Source organism: Humulus lupulus, chromosome 1, assembly GCF_963169125.1.
Source record: "Humulus lupulus chromosome 1, drHumLupu1.1, whole genome shotgun sequence".
Classification (NCBI taxonomy): domain Eukaryota; kingdom Viridiplantae; phylum Streptophyta; class Magnoliopsida; order Rosales; family Cannabaceae; genus Humulus; species Humulus lupulus.
In genome coordinates this window covers 28,636,638-28,658,877 of record NC_084793.1, presented here as the reverse complement: position 1 = coordinate 28,658,877, position 22,240 = coordinate 28,636,638, and the positions used below count along the sequence as shown (strand labels likewise).

General features: G+C 37.1%; 1 protein-coding gene across 1 annotated transcript; it reads right to left on the bottom strand.

Annotated features, from left to right (window-relative positions):
• Positions 1-1,023: 1,023 nt before the first annotated feature.
• Positions 1,024-9,888, bottom strand: LOC133790235 (uncharacterized). Its single transcript, XM_062227793.1, has 27 exons — positions 9,583-9,888; positions 9,427-9,492; positions 9,167-9,253; positions 8,995-9,051; positions 8,823-8,887; positions 8,544-8,713; positions 8,216-8,277; positions 7,967-8,050; positions 7,707-7,866; positions 7,338-7,453; positions 7,002-7,130; positions 6,615-6,686; positions 6,406-6,501; positions 6,244-6,321; positions 5,923-6,051; positions 5,151-5,327; positions 4,774-4,977; positions 4,578-4,691; positions 4,224-4,471; positions 3,754-3,799; positions 3,425-3,673; positions 3,025-3,255; positions 2,559-2,650; positions 2,116-2,344; positions 1,667-2,023; positions 1,501-1,574; positions 1,024-1,419 (listed from the first exon to the last, which is right to left on the bottom strand). Exons 1-27 carry the CDS (start codon positions 9,691-9,693, stop codon positions 1,317-1,319), a joined length of 3,606 nt encoding a protein of 1,201 aa, XP_062083777.1. The 5' UTR covers positions 9,694-9,888; the 3' UTR covers positions 1,024-1,316.
• Positions 9,889-22,240: the final 12,352 nt, after the last annotated feature.

The window sequence follows — 22,240 nt, the reverse complement described above, 5'->3', positions numbered from 1 at the left end:
TGGGCTGTTTTATCCTGGGGACGACGGGGCTGATAGTCTGCTTGCACATTTCTAGGCAGTGCCGCGAACGTCTTAAAGAGAGCGACCTAATCCGCGACTCAACCCAGATTATTAATCGATAATTTCGTTCCTGTTTTTTATTTCTGGAGCAACTATCTCAATAGTCGTCAATCCCAACACCATCGTCGTGTTTCGATCTCTGACCGCCACGGCAACTCTGACGGCTACCTACGAACTTCGATAGCCATTAGCGGACAAAGTTTGTGTTGAAGACGAAGATAAAGGGTTGGAGGCTTGGGTTGAACATGAAGGGGCGTGAGTTGAAGATGAAAGGGCTTGGGTGAAGATAAGGTTTCAGATTTAAGTTTTATTTGTTTTTAATTATAAAATCAATTTTATTTATATTCTAATTTTAAAACTTGTTTTTGTTTAACTTTATATTTATTTAAATTTACTTTTAAAATAAAATTTAAATATATAATTAGTATTTAATCATAGCCCGATAGAATATTGACACGTATGTCATCGCGGGCACTTAACGGATTTAGTTGGCGCTTGTTAGCACTTAACGACCAAAAGTGCACAAATGCAACAAAAATAGTAACGTTTGGCGTTAGGTATTTAATACATGACCCAATAGAATATTGATGCGTATATCCTAACACTTAACAGCCAAAAGTGCTCAAATGCAACAAAAAGGTGATGTTTAGGGGTTATGCCACCAAATTTTTTGATTGAGAGTATATGTGCAACAAACCTAAAAGATTGGAGGTTTTGCTGCAAATATACCTAAGAGAAATTAATATATAAATAAATAACAATGGATATTCAGGAATAAGCATGGGGCACCTGATTGGTTACCCGGGATAGAAAACGAAAGGGATGGGTTCACAATCTAGAAAGCAATGGGTACTGACTTGGTGGCATATGGACAGATATTTTAGGTGGAGTTACATAAAAAAGTAATAAGATATTTCAGAGTAAAAACAAAAATAATAATAATAATAAAATATTGATCCTGGATAATAAATAATGCGAAAGATAGAATAAAAATAGAGAATAAAAATTTGATACAACAAGTTTTATTAGTTTAGAAGAATCGTAGATAAAAATTGGATGATAATTATGATTTTAAACTAAACCCAGAATGGTAGTGGTGACTATAAAAGAAGCCCACATCAGAAAATGACCAAAATGTGCTAACTACTACAACTACTCTAATGGTGGTTAGAATCAACTAATGAAAACTTTGAAACCAGACCAACTGGATCTCGATGCCTTCCCTTGTATAGGGGGCAAAAACAATTGTTTGGTAATTAGTATGTCTTCTTCCTCAAAATTGGCTTTCGCTGTTCTTTCTTTGCGGCCGTGCTAAATCCCGGTGTTTGTGTTCCCACAGTTTGATATAAATCCTTCAACCTTTATGGCATTAGAGAAGTATAATCACTATGTTGTTATTTAACAACAGAAATCCAAAATCAAGATCAAACTGCAAAGTACCTTGGCATACTGATAAACAGTGCAATCACAGAAAGGCCAACAACGAGAGGATACACCGGTGCAGCAGTTAACTCCTGTTGAAAAAGAAAAATATAGTTCAATCATGTCTGACTATGAGCATCAAGGTTTCAAGTATCGGTTAATCTAGTAGAGAGAAAAATGATACCTGTTTTTGATGATCTTCTTCGATGAAGTATTTCAATGGACCAATGTGAATTTGAGAATTCTTTTCCAAATCAATTTCAATAATCTCTGACTTGAATTTGTGTGTTCTCGATGGAAGTTTTGACTTGAGCTGCACAAGGTGCTTACCCTTAGGCAAGTCCTTCACCTGGAAAAAGTTGGAAAGTGGAAGAGGGAAGACTGACTCGACTTTAGATGTGTCACTAGCTGACTTGATTTCAACCAGAAGATGTGGATGTAGTTCCTCTGTTTTCTTTCCTTCGACGTGGCCGCTTAAAATAGTAGTGTCAGGCTGTTCAAAAACGAGAAAATTCAATCCTCGGGTGTCCTCTGATCCAACCTACAAAGATAATCAGCATGGTCAAATTAGAAAGACAAAACATCAGAAAATATTATTTGGGTATCAAATTTATGAAGAATAGATTGAACAACCTTAATATTTATAGATTCAGGAGATGCTCGCTCTAATTTATTGTTTCCTAAACCATCCATCTTTAACACTTTGATGATATAAGTGGTGTCGGGAAGAAGTCCTCTCAGGCGATAACTCCCAGATGAATCAGTCACTGTTTCCTCATAGTAGCCTTTTGACTCCGATCGGGCTTCAACTGACACACCTTCTTTTGGTTGGCCAGACAATAGAGTGATCACACCCATGGCACTGAAAGTAGGATAAAACAAATTAACTAAGTCCTTACAAAAGAACAGGACCAAACATCAAATGAATGGATGTTACTAACACTAGAAAAAAAAAATCAAAATATTTAACTTCATATCAGCTTAAAAATAAAATGCACGTTGAAAGTAGCTGTTAAGATGGCTAGTGCAATGTGAGGCACTAAGTGAAAATAACAAAAGAGGCTGAAACAAGATACCTGTATGCCACACGAGTGGCCTGGAAAGCAACTTCTTTAGACTCACCAGAACCAAGTTCTATTGCCTGTGCAGGAGGAGAGAAGGCATATTCCTACAAGAACAATATAAGGTCACCGAGTGAAGCAATAAAAAATAAAAACCTTAGGTTCAGCGCACATTACAAAATTTCTAACGTGACTCGTGAAATACTAGAAATTGAAGAAATATAAACATTTAGGAGCCCAAAAAACCTATCATTTTTGGCTAAAGCTTGAGTATAAACTTTCAGACCAAAAACCTTTTCTGAGCAATTGTACATCCTAAGGACTATAATAGATACACCAGATTCTGATAGATATAAAAATGCCTCAATAATCATGCAGGATTTATAATACCCCCAAATTAGAAATTCAGAGATAGAGTGTTCAAGAGAAAGAAATTAGAGAAAAGAAGCAGAAAAGAAAAGCAATTAATCGAGAAGGGTACCTTCAGAAGAGGACGCAAATAGAAAGTTCCAGGAAATAAGTTACTAAAGAGGAACATTCCACCAGCTTCAGATACTGAGTTGTTCCTATAGCCGTCATCACTGCTCAAAGATAACAGCACAGAAGGAATTCGTTCCTCAGCGTCATCTTTTGAATATATGCGTACAGAAATTTGACCAAGCTTCTGACAAGAAAATGTATATGGTCCAACTCGTTTTAAATGATAGCCAGGCTGCAGTAGATAACAGATGAAGAAAACAGCAATCAGTTGCAGGTAATTAAATGGTTATAATATACAAATATGTGAACCTTAAAACATGTCTATAGCTCATCCAAACTATCTTATGACATAACATAGTAGATATCACAAATAAAACAGATCCACTATTAAATTGTCAGACCTTTGATGCCTCAACATGGTAGTCTATATCATCATACAGAGGCCCTCCAATAAAAGAGCCATCTGTTTCAGTGTTAGTATCAAGTACTAATTGGCCATTCTTAAGTTGAGCTACTTGGCTGTCTCCAGCAGCAAAAACTCTTATATGAACACCAGAGAGCTGAGGAGAAACAGATCCTTTAATGTATAAGCCCAACCGACCAGAAAACTGAGGGATGGGAGCTTGACAACCATCATTTTCAATCAAGAACTGCAACACAGATATTGATATCAATATTATTGATGACACAATCAAAAGGTTATCAACAAAAAACCAAATTTTGTCCTTACATGAGTTTGTCTGGGATAAAACAATATTTTACCCTCCGTGTTTTTTCTGCAATACATAATGGCAAACATTAGACTCATAATCAGACACTAAATACAGCTCAGTAACAGTAACAAGAGCTAAGTCTGTTTTCTTACACAAAATAAAACAAGAGAATAGTAAAATTGATTATCTAGAGCTGCTTCTTTGAAGTAAAAGAGAATTTTAACTAAAACGGTAAATTGATGAAAATAAATCATGTATAAATAGGAACATTAAAAAAAAAATTACTTTAGTTTAACCATTTAGGAGTAACTTTGTGCTTAAATATGTGAGTATATCAATTATAATCAGCACTAACTGCAAATTATTTAAATGCACTTTACGGAGAGCAATGAGAAAGTAGAATAACACAAATACTTGTTGAATGTTGAGAAAGATGGAGACATAAGAAAATAATACAGTTCTAAGATATCCAACTATCGAAATGTACCTTGGGTCCAGAGGAACGAATATAAGTTTTTCTCCAAGACTAGCCCAGATAGAATATTCATACAGAGCACCACTTGTTTCATCTCCACTGGAAGAAAGTCTAGATATGGTACTATCTATAATATTGCCCTCACTATTTAAAATGTCCACAATGAGATTCTCAGGTGACTCAGACACACCATCAGGTGAGCTTGGCACTACTTTGATTTGTCCCTTAAGGAGGTACTTCTCAGCTTTCAGATGGACAGGCTACCAAAAACATGAATCATGATTTAAGCACAGAGATAAGTTTTGACCACAAGCAAGCTGCAAAAGAAAACTAAATATAGGAAATTATAGTTGTAAGCCATTGTACCGATGGGTTGATGGTTTCAATCTTGATGGATGAGCTTCCAAAGGAAATGCATGAATTAGCAAAATATAGTTCGTGCACTCCCGGATATTCTACACTGATATGCTGAGAGCCTTTCTGCATTTAACAAAAGCATATACATGAGTATCACGTGTTTTGTGATAGGGATTTCATGAAGACATTAATAAACAGATAATACCTTAATCTTCAAATTTATGGGAGAACTATCAGGTTGAGTCATAAGAGCATCAACGTCGTGTGTGGAAATAATATGGACCAAGTAACCTTTTTGAACAAATTCAATTCCTTGTACATCCTCGGCACCAACATCAATATCAATAAAGCTCTGCTCCCAGCACCAATTATCTTCCCCAGTCATGGATTGTTGGGATTTGTGCTTGACCTAAAATATAAGAAAGAAAGATTCAGAATCAGTCACAAGCATTAAAAAGTCATGGGCAAGTGTAACAGAGATCAAGTTTTCATTCAAAACCAGATGTGAACAAAAAAAGTTGCAAAATACATGTATTCTATATAAATAAAGGTTACAGGAATATATATTAAAAGAAAACGAACCTCGAGCCTGTATTTTCCAGGGATAACTTTGGAAAATAAGAATTTGTTGTTGTCATCAGTCAGACTAACCGCTTTTGTCTCTTTATTACGCTTATCAGCTAATCTCAACAGAGTAACTGAAACAGATGGACCGCATTTCTCCTTGCATGCTACCGTACCAAGTATATTAACTAAAGCCTTAATTGTTGAAAAAGAAATATTGTATTAAAATTGGAACAATATGTTATGAAAATCATGCATCTAACAGAGAAAACAGGATTATTGTTCATGAGGGGGGAAAACAAAAGGAATGCTCATTGATCAGTCAATGAATCTTGACAAGAGAATGACTTGAAAACTATAAAAAAAAAAAAACACATATTTTCCATTTTTATAAATGACAAATATATTCCATTGGATAAACAAATTGATAGTTCACACCTCCATCTAATTTGTAGTTAATTTTTAGTTGAGTGTTATGGCACTACCAAACACAAATCATTAATTAAAAAATATATTAAATAAATAACTGTAAAACTATCTTTTTCTTTAAATCTTCTATCCATATTCTTTTTTACTCCTTTCACCCACAACTATTTAATTTTTTCGGTTATATATTTTGGATTAAGTGTCTTAATTTTGACTAAATTTACTGCTTTGCAAATCCAAGGAAATACATTTGCAATTTGTGAAGATAAAGAACGTCAATTGAGCACTTTACCAAAACCCAAGGATTTTTGTTATTATCCCCTCTAGTATTGGTAGTAAACAATCATGAAAACATCAAACTTACCTGAGAAAATTCAACATTTAGCAATGGGCTTTTTACCACAACATCAATACTAGATGGCAAAAACATCAGTCCAGAAGCACTCTCAGGTTTCGCTGGCAAAGCTGATAAACGGTATTCACCTGCTGGAACCTGGACAATTTGACAGTAAGAAGAAAGTTGACATTAAAAGAACAAAAAATAGCGTAATACATAATGTGTGTGTGTGTGTCAAAATAATAAATTGACGTACAAAAATACTCAAAATACAGAAGGAGAAATCAATTTTTTATCAAAATGATTATTCTAGATAATTGATAAATTCTACATAGCAACACAATTTACCTCAAAGCAGAAGTTTCCATTGGCATCTGTCTGTTTCGCTTGAGGTTTGACATTCTCTGGTCCATGAGTCAAAGCTACCTATGGTTCATATGTCAAATTTAATCCTATAAAGACGCAGAACTGAGGTAGCAAACAGAAAAACAAAAAGAACTCAACTTTTACCTTTGCCCTATGACCAGAACTAACCATCCGAACCACACCACAAACATCATAAGAAACTGCTTTAATATCCACAATTGAAGCCATGTTTGGCAATACCTAGAAGGCAAACACAAAAAGAGGAATAAGACCATATATCAGTAAAACTTACTACGCCAAAAAAACGCTGAAAACCAAAATGAGTATGAAAAATAACAATGTTAAAAGCTCACCAGGTATTCCTTCAAAATGTTAAACTTGTAATGCTCCTTCACAGCCACAATCGTATAGCGATTTGATGTAACCTAAACATATTAAATTTGTAGCCTCAATTTTCAACAATAGTAGCAGCAATTGCATAAATAATACAAGTTTGAGTAGCCACAACAATAATACAAACAAATAACCGTCATGCTAACCCTGATAAATAACCCAAGAAAAGATAAATAATAACAATGAAGATTTTGAAATTAAACTTCATATGATAATACTACTTTTTTGTTCTACTATGTCTCTAAATCTGTGTGCTACAACTTTTTTTTAAAAAAAATTAGGGTTGCCACGTGCACCCCAACAGTGTTACACCAAACTGTTAGTGTGAGATTAATGCATAATTATACCTGGTCTAGCTTGTAATATCCTTGTTTGTCAGTGATAGACCTTTCATGACCATCAACTATAATCTTAACACCCTCCACTCCCACATCATTTCCATCAAGAACTCGGCCTCCAACAGAAAATCCTGTGACCTATAAGAAATGTGAAAGGTACGCTAACCTTGAATAACTCTTACAGCAATTAACTCAGAGCAGCAAAGAATGAGATAGAGAATCTCTCTTCTTTTTTTTTTAAAAAAAAAAAGAATGATCTCAACACCGAAAAATTAATAATTTCATGAACATTAAAGGCTTAAATAACAAAGGAAAAAACCCACATTGGCAACTACATATTGTCACCTGAAATTTTTGTGGAACTGTCACATGCTGATGTGTAACAGTCACCAACATGACAGGAGGTGAAATATCAAACACTGTATTTTCACCCTTGTAGTAAGGTACAAGCCCATAAGTTCCTGCAAGTGATTAAATCAATAAAAGCCTTAAATCATATATGAAAAGCACTTCAAGTGAACAACAGAAAACAGTGACTGAAACTAGCTAATCCCTATCAGGGAATAGAGTTTAAGATTAAATTAAATGGATCAACTCAGATATTTCTCATTTATTAAAGAATACTTAAAGCCAATGAGTTTCCAATGCTCAGCAGGCATTGAAGGATCGGCGGAATAAAATGATTTAAACATACAGCATGAGAGGGACAATTACCACAAGGTACGGATTTAAACACAAACATTCCTTGAGCGTCAGATACAGCATGACAAAGAGCCTTTGTTGTTTCAAGGGCAGTACCAGAACCTTGGGGGCAATCTACCTCTAAAACATCATCTGAGGTTAAATAGATATGAACTCCTAATATTGGATTTCCCTACTTGACAGAAGATTCAAAGATATAAGTGAGTTAAGCGAAGTGCAAAGCATGATAATTGCACTTTGTCCAACCAAATTTGTCCAAGAGAGAACTGTACCTGAGAGACAACTAACCCACGAATATCATACCCAGACACAAAGAAAATATCATCCACCACACCATTTCCAAACCCCAATTTCACCTGAAAGAAGATTACTTGTTTCAATGAACTGAATCACAATAGATCCATGCAGTCACATTTAAGTGTAATGGATGATAAGAGTCTAAGCATAGAAGGAAACGAGAAGAAAATAACATAGAAGATCAGTCTTTAAAGGAAATAATGTGAAAGATAAAGAAACTGAACCTCCTTTGAACCTCTAGTCTCAACTTCAAAATCAGGGTGTGAAGCACGTAATTCATAGTTTCCTGCATCCATAAATTAAAATATATAAATATATATATATAGGTAAGAAAACTTTCCTATCCATTGAAAAAATAAAGATGGTTTTATGAAAATCCAAAAAAACAAATTTAAAGAAAATCCGATCATATGGAACGCATAATTAGTTGTAGAATCCACTAGGAAACCTGCAGTTAACTTGAAGAGTTGATTGTTTTCTAATATAGCTCAGCTACAATATAAGGTACAACTACATAAATCTCCTGGACAAGTGATTTGGGCACTTTCATACCTGGAATAATGTTTGTGAACAAGTAGCTCCCCCCTGATGATGTTTGAACTGAAGAAACAAGATCACCACTGGGAGACAAAAGTTCAACTTTGACATCTGACGGCCCGCCTTCTTTAATTGGACAGCTCTCGCCACCAACAGCTCCCACGACTCTCCCAGAGATAGTGAACCTAAACCCAATTGTACAAAAAAGTAATTGTTTCTGAATCTTAACCATGTACAGATATGCTCACAAAATAGTACAAAGAGAATTACAAAACAGGAATTAATAAAACAAACCCTGTAAACCGAAAATTGATATCTTCATTGCCATTGCAGCCAGTATCATCAACGGCCACTCGAACCTGCAAAACATCTCTGAGTATCAGAAACTTGATTTCCTGAGCATCAAAACACATGGCACAAAATTTGAGAAGGAACTATGTAAAGAATAAATGCAATTTCTAAAAACCTTGTCTGGGTTCCAAGACCAACCATCTGGTCCATTGATTTGAATAATAAAGGATCCCTGCAAATGAAAAACTAAACATAATTAGCACAGGAAAACTAGCGCCGCACCGCCTACAGAGAGTTAGTAAAAATTCAGGACGAAACAGTGTCCAACAGCTAGATTAACAAAATACCTTGTCATATACTGGAATGAAGTAATAACCATTGGGAGCACATTGAGTTCTCTCCTTGACAAGTCCATCAAGCGTTCGAAGTTCAATCTAAAATACCAGCAGAATTCAGATCCAATTAAAAATTTCTCAGCACAAAGTTTAAGCAAAACACATACAAGTTTCTTATAATGACAGACAGATAAATTAACGTCAAAACCCATGCATACATATTATAAATATAATATAGTCAAAAATTCAATTGAAAAAGGGGGGCAAAGTACCGTGATGTGCGAGTAATCCAATTTCAAATCGCTAGCCCTCCTCGCTTTGACCAAAGACGAACTTGCCTAGAAAAAAAAAACCACACCATCAAAATCAGAACCACAAGCTAAGAAAATTGAATAAACAAATCGATGAAATGAAAAATAGAGATTGACCTCAACAAAGCCACCACAGCCATGGATGGAATCGGCGGAAGTAGCAGAGAATGAAGAGATGAAACTGAAGAAGAAGAAGAAGAGTGATAGAGCGTTGATGATTCTCATCATGGTTTTTGCTCCCAAATTCTGGAGCTGAGAGCGAGAGAAAGGGCTCCGCTACTACTCTCCTACTACAGTGATATTAAGAAACAGATCTGATCATTTACATACCAACGATTCTTTGTTTTATTTTTTATTTTTTTATTTAAAACAAATAAATAAATAGAAAATGGATTGAAGGGGCTGTCGTTCGCTCTACGACTACTAGAGACTGTTTCTGACTCTTACTCTCGCCTGGTGTTTGCGGAGGGTTTAAGGCTGTTTTTTTATTTTTTTAAGACGAATTCTCAGTGAGACGACTGTCGTTTTCGTATTTGTACATACGACATGTCGTTTATTATTTTTGATACATTTGAAGTTACAACATTTGTACATACATTTGAATGCTGCCTATACCTTATTTGGAAAAAAAATCTAAATCTAAATAAAATGTAATATGTATTAAGTATTAAGAATAGTAAATACTAGTAACATAGAATACCTTATTTATATTTATAAAATTAATAAGAATATAATATAATATATTAAAGATTTTAAATGCTAATTTGATATATCTATACTTTAGATTAATTAAAATATACATAATAAATAATGTATTAAAGATTCTAATTACTATAGGGTACATTATATTTTTATTTAGAATATGTACCGAAGCTATATTAATTAATTTTATAAGTTTGGAAATATTTAATTTTTAGTATATAAATTATATTTCAAAATGTATATTATATGACATGTATTTATATTTAAAAACATACACTAATATTTGTGTATATCTTTTAATTTTTAAAAATATATTAAATTTAAAATATGCTTAAATAAATTCATATAAATATACATGCAAATTAAGTACAAATAAATATATATAATCGAGTAGGTAATAGGGTTGGGTACACCTATACCCGCACCCTAACCTATATCCCCATCGGGTACATATTTTCATACACTCACCCTATCATAAACCCTAATTTATTGGGTAATACTCAAGGGTACCCACAAGTAAATGAGTTTTCGGATAAAATTGTCATCCCTAAATTTAATACAGTGGGGGCAAGTTAACTAAAAAATATATATTAGTGAGAGCTAGGAATGGCAATGGTGTGGATCGGGGACGATTTTTCAATCATCATTCCCATCCCCATAGGTTAATTATATAATCATACCCGTCCCATTAACTATTGGGGATGGTGCAGGTATTAACCAATAAATAACGGGGAATAACCATGGTTACCTATACCCATTGATGATAATAAAATGATAAAAAAAACTTCTTGATTAAATGAAATAGTCATCAATTTAATTTTATATTTTTATAATCTAGATACGAAATAAAATAACATCCTAAATAATATCAAACTTAAAATATAATAATAATTTTTTTAGTAATTAAAATCTAATAATCTTAAAATATTATATATTTAATTTTTTTTTTAAATATAGAAAAAAATTCTTTTAGTTTTTATAAATTTTCTATAAGTATATTATATATTTAATAATATATAAGTAAAATAAAATTATATATTTTAAAAAATATAAAATCACATAAATAAATAAATTATTATATATCGAGGCGAGTATGGGGCGGATTATGCTAATATCATACCTGCACAATACTTGTATATATGTGGGGCGGTTATTCCCCGCCCCAGTCATTTTCCCTGCTTGAACGGTTTTTCCCCACCCCATTCGGATCGAACAACCATGGGTACCTATAACCATGGTGTTGTCCATGTTTTCACTACCCAACATGTGGCAATTATGAGTAATTAGCACCAAATCCTGAAGTTCTCAGAGTGTGAAATCTTCTAGGAAGCCCAGTCCGGGCAAGTCTTGGATGTCTTCAAGTGAGGCCACGCCCTGAGGTCTGCCCTCGAGGCGATGATGTCTCCAGGTGAGGCCACGTTCTGAGCACGTCCTGAGCCTGTAGCGTCCCAAATTTGCTAATAAGGCTTAGGGCCTTGATTAGTGTGCCTGGACGGCAATAATTGATTTAATTACGTTAATATACAAATTTGATGATTATGTGATTAGAAATGCATGTTTAAGTGAATTAAATATGTATGTGGGCCCCATTTGGCTATTAGGGGCATCTTTATAATTTTAGCCCGGTGAGGGCATAAATGTAGTATTTGTGTATATTGTGATTGATACCACGAGTGAGTGGTGATATATTTGTGATGCACGATCTGAGACGGTCCTAGGGAGCAGTTTAGCTAGAAAGTCACAACGGGGTCAAATACTCGGCTTGGGAGGAGCCTAGGGGTAGTTTGGGAATGTTATATGCGTTCGGGAATTACCGGGTAACAGATAGTAGTTTAGCAATGATTTGGACATATCGGGATTAACCGAGGATTTATAGGAACACTCGAGGAATTAGCGAGACTTGGCAATTGACGAAATTGCCCTCGGTGGCATTTGAGGATTTAGATAGACTTAAGGGGCATTATAGACTTTTGCTAAGGGATATACATGAAATCTTGATGCTGAGACATAGAAGAAAAGCTAAAGGGGAAAACAAAAGAGAAGGAACTCAGCTCCAAGACTCTCTCTCTCCCTTATGGATTTGAGGCGGAAGCTTTAGGAAAACTGAAGGTTGACGCAATTGAAGTTAGCTCAGGGTCGAGTACAAATTAGAGGTAAGCTCTTGGACTTGATCCTTATGTTGAATTATGCTAGGATTAGAGATTTGCATGGAAATGGATTCTAAGTATGATTTTGGATGTTATTGAGTATATAAATTGTTTCTGAGATTTGTTATGGAGTCTAGGTTGTATGGAAGGAAAGTTTAGGCTTGATTCTGGGTTAAATTGGTGTTTGGAGTATGAATTGAGGTTTAGGCTCGAGGAAAACGCAAGAAAAATGGTGATTTTCTGGGTTTGGAGGCTCGAGTCGCGGCCCTGTTCTTCAGGCGCCGCGACCCGTGTGTGTTGAAGAGGCTGGAAGCCTCTGTCTGCACAGGTGCGCTGCGGCCCAAGTTTGTAGCGCCACAGCCCATGTCCCTCAATAGAGAGGCCTTTTGCCTCTGACTTGAGCGCGCTGTGGCCCTTAAGGGGCTGAGCCACAGCTCAAATTCAAAATATTGGTTGTTTGAAGGTTTTAGCTCGGGAACCCAAATGTTAAGGCTCAGGAAGGATTTTACCACCCGGTTTGGTAGAATCCAAGGTCCCGGAGGCTAGAATTATATTTTGAAGTTATTTGTTGGATTAGAACTTGATGGATGGCTATTATGAATATGTTGTGACTAGGTTTCTAACGAGGCTCGGGTTACAGGACTGTGCTCGGGATTGCGGTGCTCAGGAAGCTTGAGACACAGGTAATAAAACTGTTGTACCCGTAGAGCAGGGCATGGCCCTATTGTTTGTACTGTAGGGCATGGCCCTATGTGATTGAATTGTAGGGCGTAGCCCTATTGTTTATGTTTAGTATATCTATAAATATTTGTTGATATTATGCTATGTGGTGCATATTTGTAATGAACGGCAAAGGCGGGGAGCAGCAAAGGTCGAGAACGGCAAAAAGTCAAGTACGGCAAGGGACTGGGAACAGCGTTGAGCACACGGAGTGAAAATCCGAGTATGGCAAGGGGTCGGGAACGACGTTGGGCATGCGGAGTGCAAGCCATTAAGGCGAGGCCCTCCTAGGATGCTGGAGTCATTCTCTCGGTGAAGACCGTGAACCCAGGGCCTGGTAAAGCGCCTAGGATGGCATGATCGCTATGTGTTTAGCCTGTTGGTTGATTTGTTATATGTTGTTGATAAATATGCATATATTATTTGTTTTGTGTTGAGTTTTCTTGCTGGACTTCGGCTCACGGGTGCTCTATGGAGCAGGTAAGGGCAAATGAAAGGTCGACCAACCATGAGTACGGAGAGCGTGGAGCGATGGGTACATGTTTAGCCTGCCTGGCCGCCATGACTAGGGTTATTTTGGGAAAATGAAATGTATTGTAATAGTTGTTTTGTCACCTAAGTCGACCACGTGTACATTTTGATCTGTAATATATTTTCTAAACAGAATTTCGGGATCCCAACTGTAAACTTTATGAGATTTCAATGTGTTGACGGTGAAATCTCGTCAACGATATAAGGTTAGAAAACTGAGACTGTATTGCCAAAGATATCTTAGAAGAAGATTGAGAGAATTTGAAAGAGTAAATATGCAGAACTACAATGGAGTATAATTTGTATATTGCTTAACAGCCTCAGCATACAATGAATTTTCCAACCCCTTTTCTGGAGGGGTGATGATCTATTTATACTGGAGCTCTAATGGCTCCCCATACACTGTGGTCCTAGGGGACAAGATTGTACATAGGTACATTGTCAAGGTAGTGGCACAGGTCGTGGTGGAGCAGAAAGTTATGGTGTCGGCCTGGTACATAGTCAGAGGTATGCATGTAGTGCTTCCACTCTTTGTACAAATCCGTACCTCCACTACTTGTAGGACACAAATGTCAGAGTCATGCCTTTGCCCTTTTTCAGGGTTGTACATCCCGTGCTTGTACATCTATCTCATGCCTAGTGGTCCCCCTTACCTAAATATCTTCTCTAGGTTTCTTTATATTTTAGTAAGTGTCAATCCATACTTCTTTTATCCCGTCCTTACCTCCAAATACGAGGCCTGGAAATGGGCATGTACGAGGCTTGGGGATGGGTTTCACAAGGTGAGACCCTTGGTACCTAAGTGAGTATCCAGGCGTGACTTGGGCATTCACGAGGCTCGGGGATGGGTCTCACAAGGCGAGACCCTTGGTGCCTAAGTGAGTACCCATGTGTGACCCGGGCATTCACGAGGCTCGGGGATGGGTCTCACAAGGCAAGACCCTTGGTGACAAAGTGAGTACCCATGTGTGACCCGGGCATTCACGAGGCTCGGGGATGGGTCTCACAAGGCATGATGGGGTTGCATGAGGGCCATGAGACGGTGGTTGCACGAGGCTCCTTAACGTGGGCGTACCTCACGAGACGCACACGGTCGTGGTGAGGTGTGTCTTGCTGTGCGAGGAGTTGGCATGCATCTGGGTCGCGAGGCGCGCGGCCGAGGGAAGCCTCGCATAGCGAGGCCCTTGTGGCCTTGGCAGGCGCGCACGGGGGAAGGGCAGCCTCGCATTGCGAGGCCCTTGTGGCTTGGCAGGCGCGGGGGAAAGGTAGTGTAATGCCCCGAATTCTCCGTTATGGTTTAATGACGGGAATAGTAGGCCGGGAGGGCCATACTTGTTTAATTATGCCATTAATTGATAAAATGCATGTATATGTGGATTATATTATAATATGATGTGAAATGCACGCATGTGAGTCCATATTTCTAATTACAGGGGTGTGATGATAATTTGGCCCGTTGAGGGTAAATTGTATATTTGTGTGCATGTCGGTGATACATTTTGAGACCACATTATAATGTGGGTTTGTTCGAGCCATTCGGCATGAGACGATCATGGTATGTTAATTATCGGTTTGGTCATAACAAGCTTAAGCTCGAGGCTCGGGGTGAGTCTCGGGGTGTTTTAATGATTAGAGTGTTACCGGGAGTTATAGGGTAACGAGATATGAATTATTGGTGTTTGAGATTATCGAGATTAGCGGGAATTGGAGAGCATTAATTATGATTAACGAGATAGGTGGAAAGTACCGATTTTACCCTTGGAATGACTTTAGAAACCTTAAGTGACCTAGGGGCATTTAGGTCATTTGGTTTGGATTTATATGATGCTTTAGATGGATGTAGAAAACAGAACAAAACAGAGCAAGGCTTTTCTCCTTCCCGTACATCATTTTCTCTCATTTTCCCTTTGGAGTTTTTGAGCTCAAAGTGTGGAATCAAGCTAGGAAATCAAGGAGTTGAGTTCATAGGGCTGGTTCATCCATTGAAGGGGGTTTAATTTCAAGTTTGAGGTGAGTTTCAGCCATTAACTTTCTAGTTTTACTCCGTTTTGGTTTAAGTTTTCAGCTTGTAATTCTTTGGTGGATAGTTGGAATTAATGGAGGCTAGGTTGATGTTTAACTTGGGTTTTGATGAGGGTGAGTTGTAGATGAAGTTTAGGGGTTGAATTGGGTGTTAGGTTGATGTTTGGGATTGGTTTGAAGGGTTGGTTTCAAGGAAGAACGCAGGGGAGAAATTCTGGTTTTTGCTGATTTGCGTAATGAGCCGCGGCATGGCAATGGTGAGCCGTGGCCCACGATGCTTGACAAGGTAAGGCCGCCTCTGTTTGAGGGGCGAGCCGCGCTGCAGCTGGGGAGGGTCGCGGCCCATAGGGCATTTTTGACCAGAAATGGATTTTTAGCTTGGGGATTCAAGCCTTAGGCCTCGAGGTCGATCCTACTACCCGGTTTAGTAGTGTTTAATGTCTCGGAGGCTAGGTTTTGGTTTGGAAACCCTTTGTTATTCATTTTATTGATGGAATCCCATAATTGGTTATCACCAGGTAACCGCTAAAGGACCAAAAGGTTGATCGTTCTCAAGGGTCGTTCTTTTATTCATTCTAGCTCGAACCAGAGGTAAGAAAGCTGCACCCCAAATGTGACATGCATGGTTGTTCATGAAGCATGTTGGTTGTATAAATGTGGACATGAATTGATTATGGAATACTTAGCAGATGTTGCTCACTTGTGCATGGTACTGACTCATTAGTCAGATTTGGCAAAGGTGCTAGTATCAATTGTGAAGCAGTGACTCATTAGTCAGGTTCGGCAGTGGTACTGGGCACTGGTCACATTGCGCTGACTCATTAGTCAGGACGGCCTTAGCCTGTTCAACGCAAGCCAATAAAGATTAGATCTAATCGACTTTCTACATTGAATGACTCAAAGAGCATTAATGCCGGACTGGCCTCAAGTTCGATGAATATTATAAGCGCTTGAGGGCTAGTGGCTTACCTAGCAGCCACTCTTCCATTTGAATTAGTGACTTGCTTGTTAGTCACTCAATATGGTTTACCAGAACCTGTTGAAGGCTAGTGGCTTACCTAGCAGCCACTCTTCCATTTGAAATAGTGACTTGCTTGTCAGTCACTCAGTATGGTTTGCCAGAACCTCAAGTGATATTCACTAATCTGTTTGAAAGCTTTGAGCTCTGTGTGATTATAATGATAATCATTTGATGATGTTTACATATAATGCTATGTTTTCTTGCTGGGCTTTGGCTCATGGGTGCTATGTGGTGCAGGTAAAGGGAAAGAAAAGCTCACCCAGCCTTGAGTGGAGAGCTTAGGTGGTGATGTGTACATATGCGGCCGCTTGACCACCACGACCAAGGAGTTCTCAGAGGAACTAGGGGGTTTACCCTATTTTTGCCGCTTAGGTCGGCGGGGTTTGAAATTTTGGAACAGTAATGACATTTTTGAGTTATAAATAACTTGTAAATATTCTTGTGGGCCCATGAACAATTTTATGTACTAAATAAAACATATCCTTTCCTTTTTATTGGTTTTCACCTTAACCTATTACTAACACTTAGAACACGTTTTTAACCAAAGGACTCAGGCAATGAGTCAAATTTCCGGTTCACCATTCACCGTAACTGTTCTGGGGTAACCAGGGCGTTACAGGCAGCCTCGCATAGCGAGGCCCTTGTGGCCTTGGTAGGAGCGCGCGGGGGAAGGGCAGCCTCGCATAGCAAGGCCCTTGGGTCCTTCTAGGCATTTTTGCTAAGGCCTCCTATGAGACAAGGGTCTCGTGTGGGGCAAGATATTGGGCTACTTTGTTTGCCCGAGGCTCATGAGGGTAACCCTTAATTTTTCTCTTGAGTGTTGACTATGGCTCTGGTCAATTTTTGGCATTCACACAATGAATAACCAAATGTTTTATATCTAATGACTTTTAACAGGTTTTATCTCAGTTTAGTCACACTTTTAACCTAAAACCTCAATTAGCGAGTTAATTGTTAGGAAAAATAATATTGCCTCAATGGAAATGGTAAGATTATGTTACAACTCTATGCAAAATATTACAATGGACAAGATTGATTAAATAAAGTGTTACAACTCTATAACTGAAAATACAAATAAAACAAAGGAAATGAAGAAGATGATGAAGAAGAAGTGAATAGTAAAATACAACTCAAAACAAAAGTTACAAATAAATTAAAGTGTTTGGACCAAATGAAGAGATTACAACTCTTAAACAAAATATACAAGTAAATAAAACAAGAGAATAAGAAGAAGAACAATAGAACAAAAGGAAGAACATAAACCACAAACAAACTCTCACTTACACAACCTAAGTGAAGAGGATTGGGGATCACCAACTTGAACAAGGTTTAAAACCTTTGTCCAAAAGCTTATTTCCCCCTAACTCAAGCACTAAGGGATCTCTCTCAGATTTTGGAAATGCTTTATGGAATTATCAAGCCTCAAGGTGTTTCTAGCCAAGTGATTTGGTGGATAGAAATGGTGTGTCTTACAAGTGAGCATTAGGCTCCTATTTATAGAGTTTAGAGACACCCTTTGAATTTCAAATTCCACCAACCCCCATGGCTGTTACCAATGATTAATTGGGTGTTTTATGGAATTAAAATAGAGATTTGGGAGTAACTTAGCTGTTGGAATCGTTCAAAGTTGGATAAAAAACTGAAATTATAGAAGCTGTCAGCCATTAGGGCCGCGGCGCTAGTTCCAGGCGCCGCGGCCCTCAGTCAATTTCAGCAACACATTTTTTTAGTTTTTTCCAAAACGTTCCAATTTATTCCCACTTGATTTTGTAACTTCCATACACAATATGGGAGTTAAAATCACATCTCTATCAGTCATTTCTCATATGGCTTTAAGAAATTCATCTCAATATTGTGTAACAACAAATCTACACAATAATGGGTGATATTTAGGAGTTACAAATTTGTGATGAATTTGTAACACCAAATATGTTACATGTTTGGATATTTCACATATATCCAAATAATGTAACTCTCTATTATATGTTACAATATGTGACACTCCATGTCACATTTATTTAATCTAAAACATTATATTATAAAATAATATAATATTACATTATATTATAAAATAATATAACATTCCCCCACTAGATTAAATAGTCATCTATTGTAACACTTATTTAATCAATCATTATATTTAAAATATAACATATCCCCCACTTGATTAAATAAGAACTCTCTCTTATAGGAGTCATTGCATTGATGCATAAAGTAAAGTGTTTTTCAACTTGAACTTTACTATAGTGTAATTATCACAAAATTTGTCGAAAATTTGGTTGCACTAGGCATTGAACCATCTTTTCATGATGACAAATCGGTGATAATACACACACCTTTGCGATGTTCACTTGAGACCTCTATGTCTCGCTTTGCACCGTTAATGGCCATGTGCACTTTCCATTCATGGACGTTCTTGAGAATACTCCCAATTCTCATGAAAGGCGGCACCACCCCTATGTCCATATAGGTAGAATTCTTACAGTATTTTGTTACCAAAAATACTTGTCTTTACAAGACTGAATTCTATTAAAAAACCTTTCGGTTTTAACCCTCCTCTTGGTAACACACAAGTACTCAATGTCTCAGATGGGACTTGTTTTGAGTACAACTAATCTTCACTTGATTGACTTGTTATTACCTATTGAACCTAACACTAGTTGAATAACTAGTGTTAAGATAGGTTACCATCAATCGTGAATCTCTTTAGGGAGTTTAAGTCCCATCCCTCGAGATGATGCAGCCACTAAATCCCTCGTTAATGGCTTAGTGAAAGGATCCGCCAGATTTTCACTTGTTCTCACATAGGATATTGAGATGACTCCTCTTTGAATCAATTCTCTTACATATCCATGTCTTAGACTAATATGTCTAGACTTCCCATTATACACTCCGTTGTATGCTCTAGCCAATGTTGCTTGGCTATCACAATGTATCGATATAGTAGATACATTATCTTTGATTAGGGGAATCTCTATCAACAAATCCCTTAACCATTCAGCCTCTTTGCCAGTAGCAGCTAGAGCTATGAACTCTGCTTCCATAGTGGAATGAGATATACAGGTTTGTTTCTTGGAACCCCAAGAAATTGCACTTCCACCAAGTGTAAATACCCAACCAGTTGTGGACAAGTTGTCCCCAAGATTGGATATCCAACTTGCATCTGTATATCCTTCTAATATCGAAGGAAATTTGGAGTAGTGAAGGCTTAGTCCTTTGGTTTTCTTGAGACAACCTAGGACCCTTCCAATTGCCTTCCAGTGATCCACACTTGGATTACTTGTAAACCTACTAAGTTTACTTACCGCAAATGCTATATCAGGTCTAGTACACTGGGCAGCGTACATTAGACTCCCTATAGCACTAGCGTACTCCAATTGAGCCACCGCTCTTCCTTCATTCTTCTCTAGTTTTACACTATGATCGAATGGAGTATTGGCATCTTTAACCTTGAGATGGTTAAATTTGTTCAATACTTTCTCAACATAGTGGGCTTGCCCTAGTGCAAAACCCCCACTATGTTTCTTTACTTTGATACCGAGTATGGTATCAACTTCTCCAAGATCTTTCATCATGAAGGTTGATGATAGAAACCTCTTCGTTTCTTCTATCCCTTTCATGCTATTACTTAGAATAAGCATGTCATCCACATATAAGCAAACAATGATCACATATCCCTTACAAGTTTTGGAATACAAACACTTGTCTCCATTGTTATGTCTAAACCCATTAGACATGATGGCTTGATCAAATTTCTCATGCCATTGCTTAGGAGCTTGTTTTAATCCATATAAGGATTTTACAAGTCTACAAACTTTATGTTCATATTTTGGCAGGACAAACCCTTCGGGTTGTTCCATATAGACCTCCTCATTGAGGTCACCATTAAGGAATGCCGTTTTGACATCCATTTGATGAACATACAAGTTGTGTATAGAAGCTAAAGCGAACAAAATTCTTATAGAAGTTGTTCTTGCAACAGGCGCATAGGTATCGAAATAATCGATACCCTCTTTTTGCCTAAACCCTTTAGCTACTAATCTAGCTTTAAAAGTTTGGATAGTGCCGTCAATTTGGTATTTTCTCCTAAATACCCACTTACACCCAATTGGCTTAGACCCCGGTGGGAGGTCTACCAATTCCCAAGTGTTATTGGAAAGAATGGAATCCATCTCATCATTTATGGCTTCTTTCCAAAATGCACTATCTCTCGATTGCATAGCTTCTCTATAAGTCTTAGGATCATCCTCAACGAGAAGTACAATAGGAATTTTCCTAATGACTTCCTCTCTATTTCCTTCTACCATGTAGAATGAAATTCGTTGAGAATCTATCTCATCCACTACTAGACTTTTGTGATTTTTAAGCCTTTGACTTCTTCTAGGTTCAAAGGGTTGCTTTACATCCTTTTGAGAATTCTCCTCTTGAGAATCAACTTTGGATGTAGAAGCTTGAGAGTTGTTCTCATATAACAAATTCTCCTTTAGAGATGTTGAAGCTTGAGAATTGTTGTCACATAACATATTCTCAAAGAATTCAACTTCTCTAGATTCAATCACAATATTAGACTCTAAGTCTAATAGCCTATAAGCTTTACTATTGTTGGCATAACCAACAAAAGCACACTTTATGGCTCTTGAACCTAACTTTGTTCTATTAGGTTCGGTTTTCTTGCAATATGCAAGACACCCCCACACTTTGAAGTACCCTATGTTGGGTTTTCTTCCTTTCCATAACTCATATGGAGATATCTCATTTTTCTTCATTGGTATTCGATTAAGAATGTGACAAGCGGTTAAAAGCGCTTCACCCCATAAGTTGAAGTTCAACTTAGAAAACACCAACATAGAATTTATCATCTCTAGATAAGTCCTATTTTTCCTTTCGGCAACACCATTGTGTTGTGGTGTATAAGGTGCAGTGCACTCATGAATTATACCATTTTCTTCACAAAATGTATTGAATTCATTAGAAAAGTACTCTCCTCCTCTATCACTTCTTAGCACCTTAATCTTTTTATTTAGTTGATTTTCAACTTCTAATTTATACAATTTAAAAGCATCAAAAGTCTCATCTTTATGCTTTAAAAGAAACACATAGGTATATCTACTAAAATCATCTATAAAAGTAAGAAAATACCTTTTACCACCTCTAGTTAAAACACCATTTAATTCACAAAGATCACTATGGATTAAATCTAGTAAATTAGATGATCTTTCTACACTAGGAAATGGTTTTTTAATCATTTTCGCCTTAACACATGTTTCACATTTACCATAGTTTTTAATATTGCATGCAATCATACCACATTTTACTACTCTTTTCATGGTTGAAAAACCTATATGCGATAGTCTAAGAAGCCACAAAAATAAAGAATCATACTCAACAATATAGGCGGAATTAGCATTTTTATTGATAACATTGAAAGTTACATCATTGGTGCACAATTTAACCATACCCTCACAAGAGTACCCATTTTCCAAAAATACATTTGATTTGGTAAGTATAAGTTTACCGGACTCAAAAACGGCTTTAATGCCGGGCTTGCCAAGCAAATCACCACTTACCAAGTTTCTACTCATTTCGGGAACATAAAGTACATTCACTAATGTAACTTTCTTGCCGGAGGTGA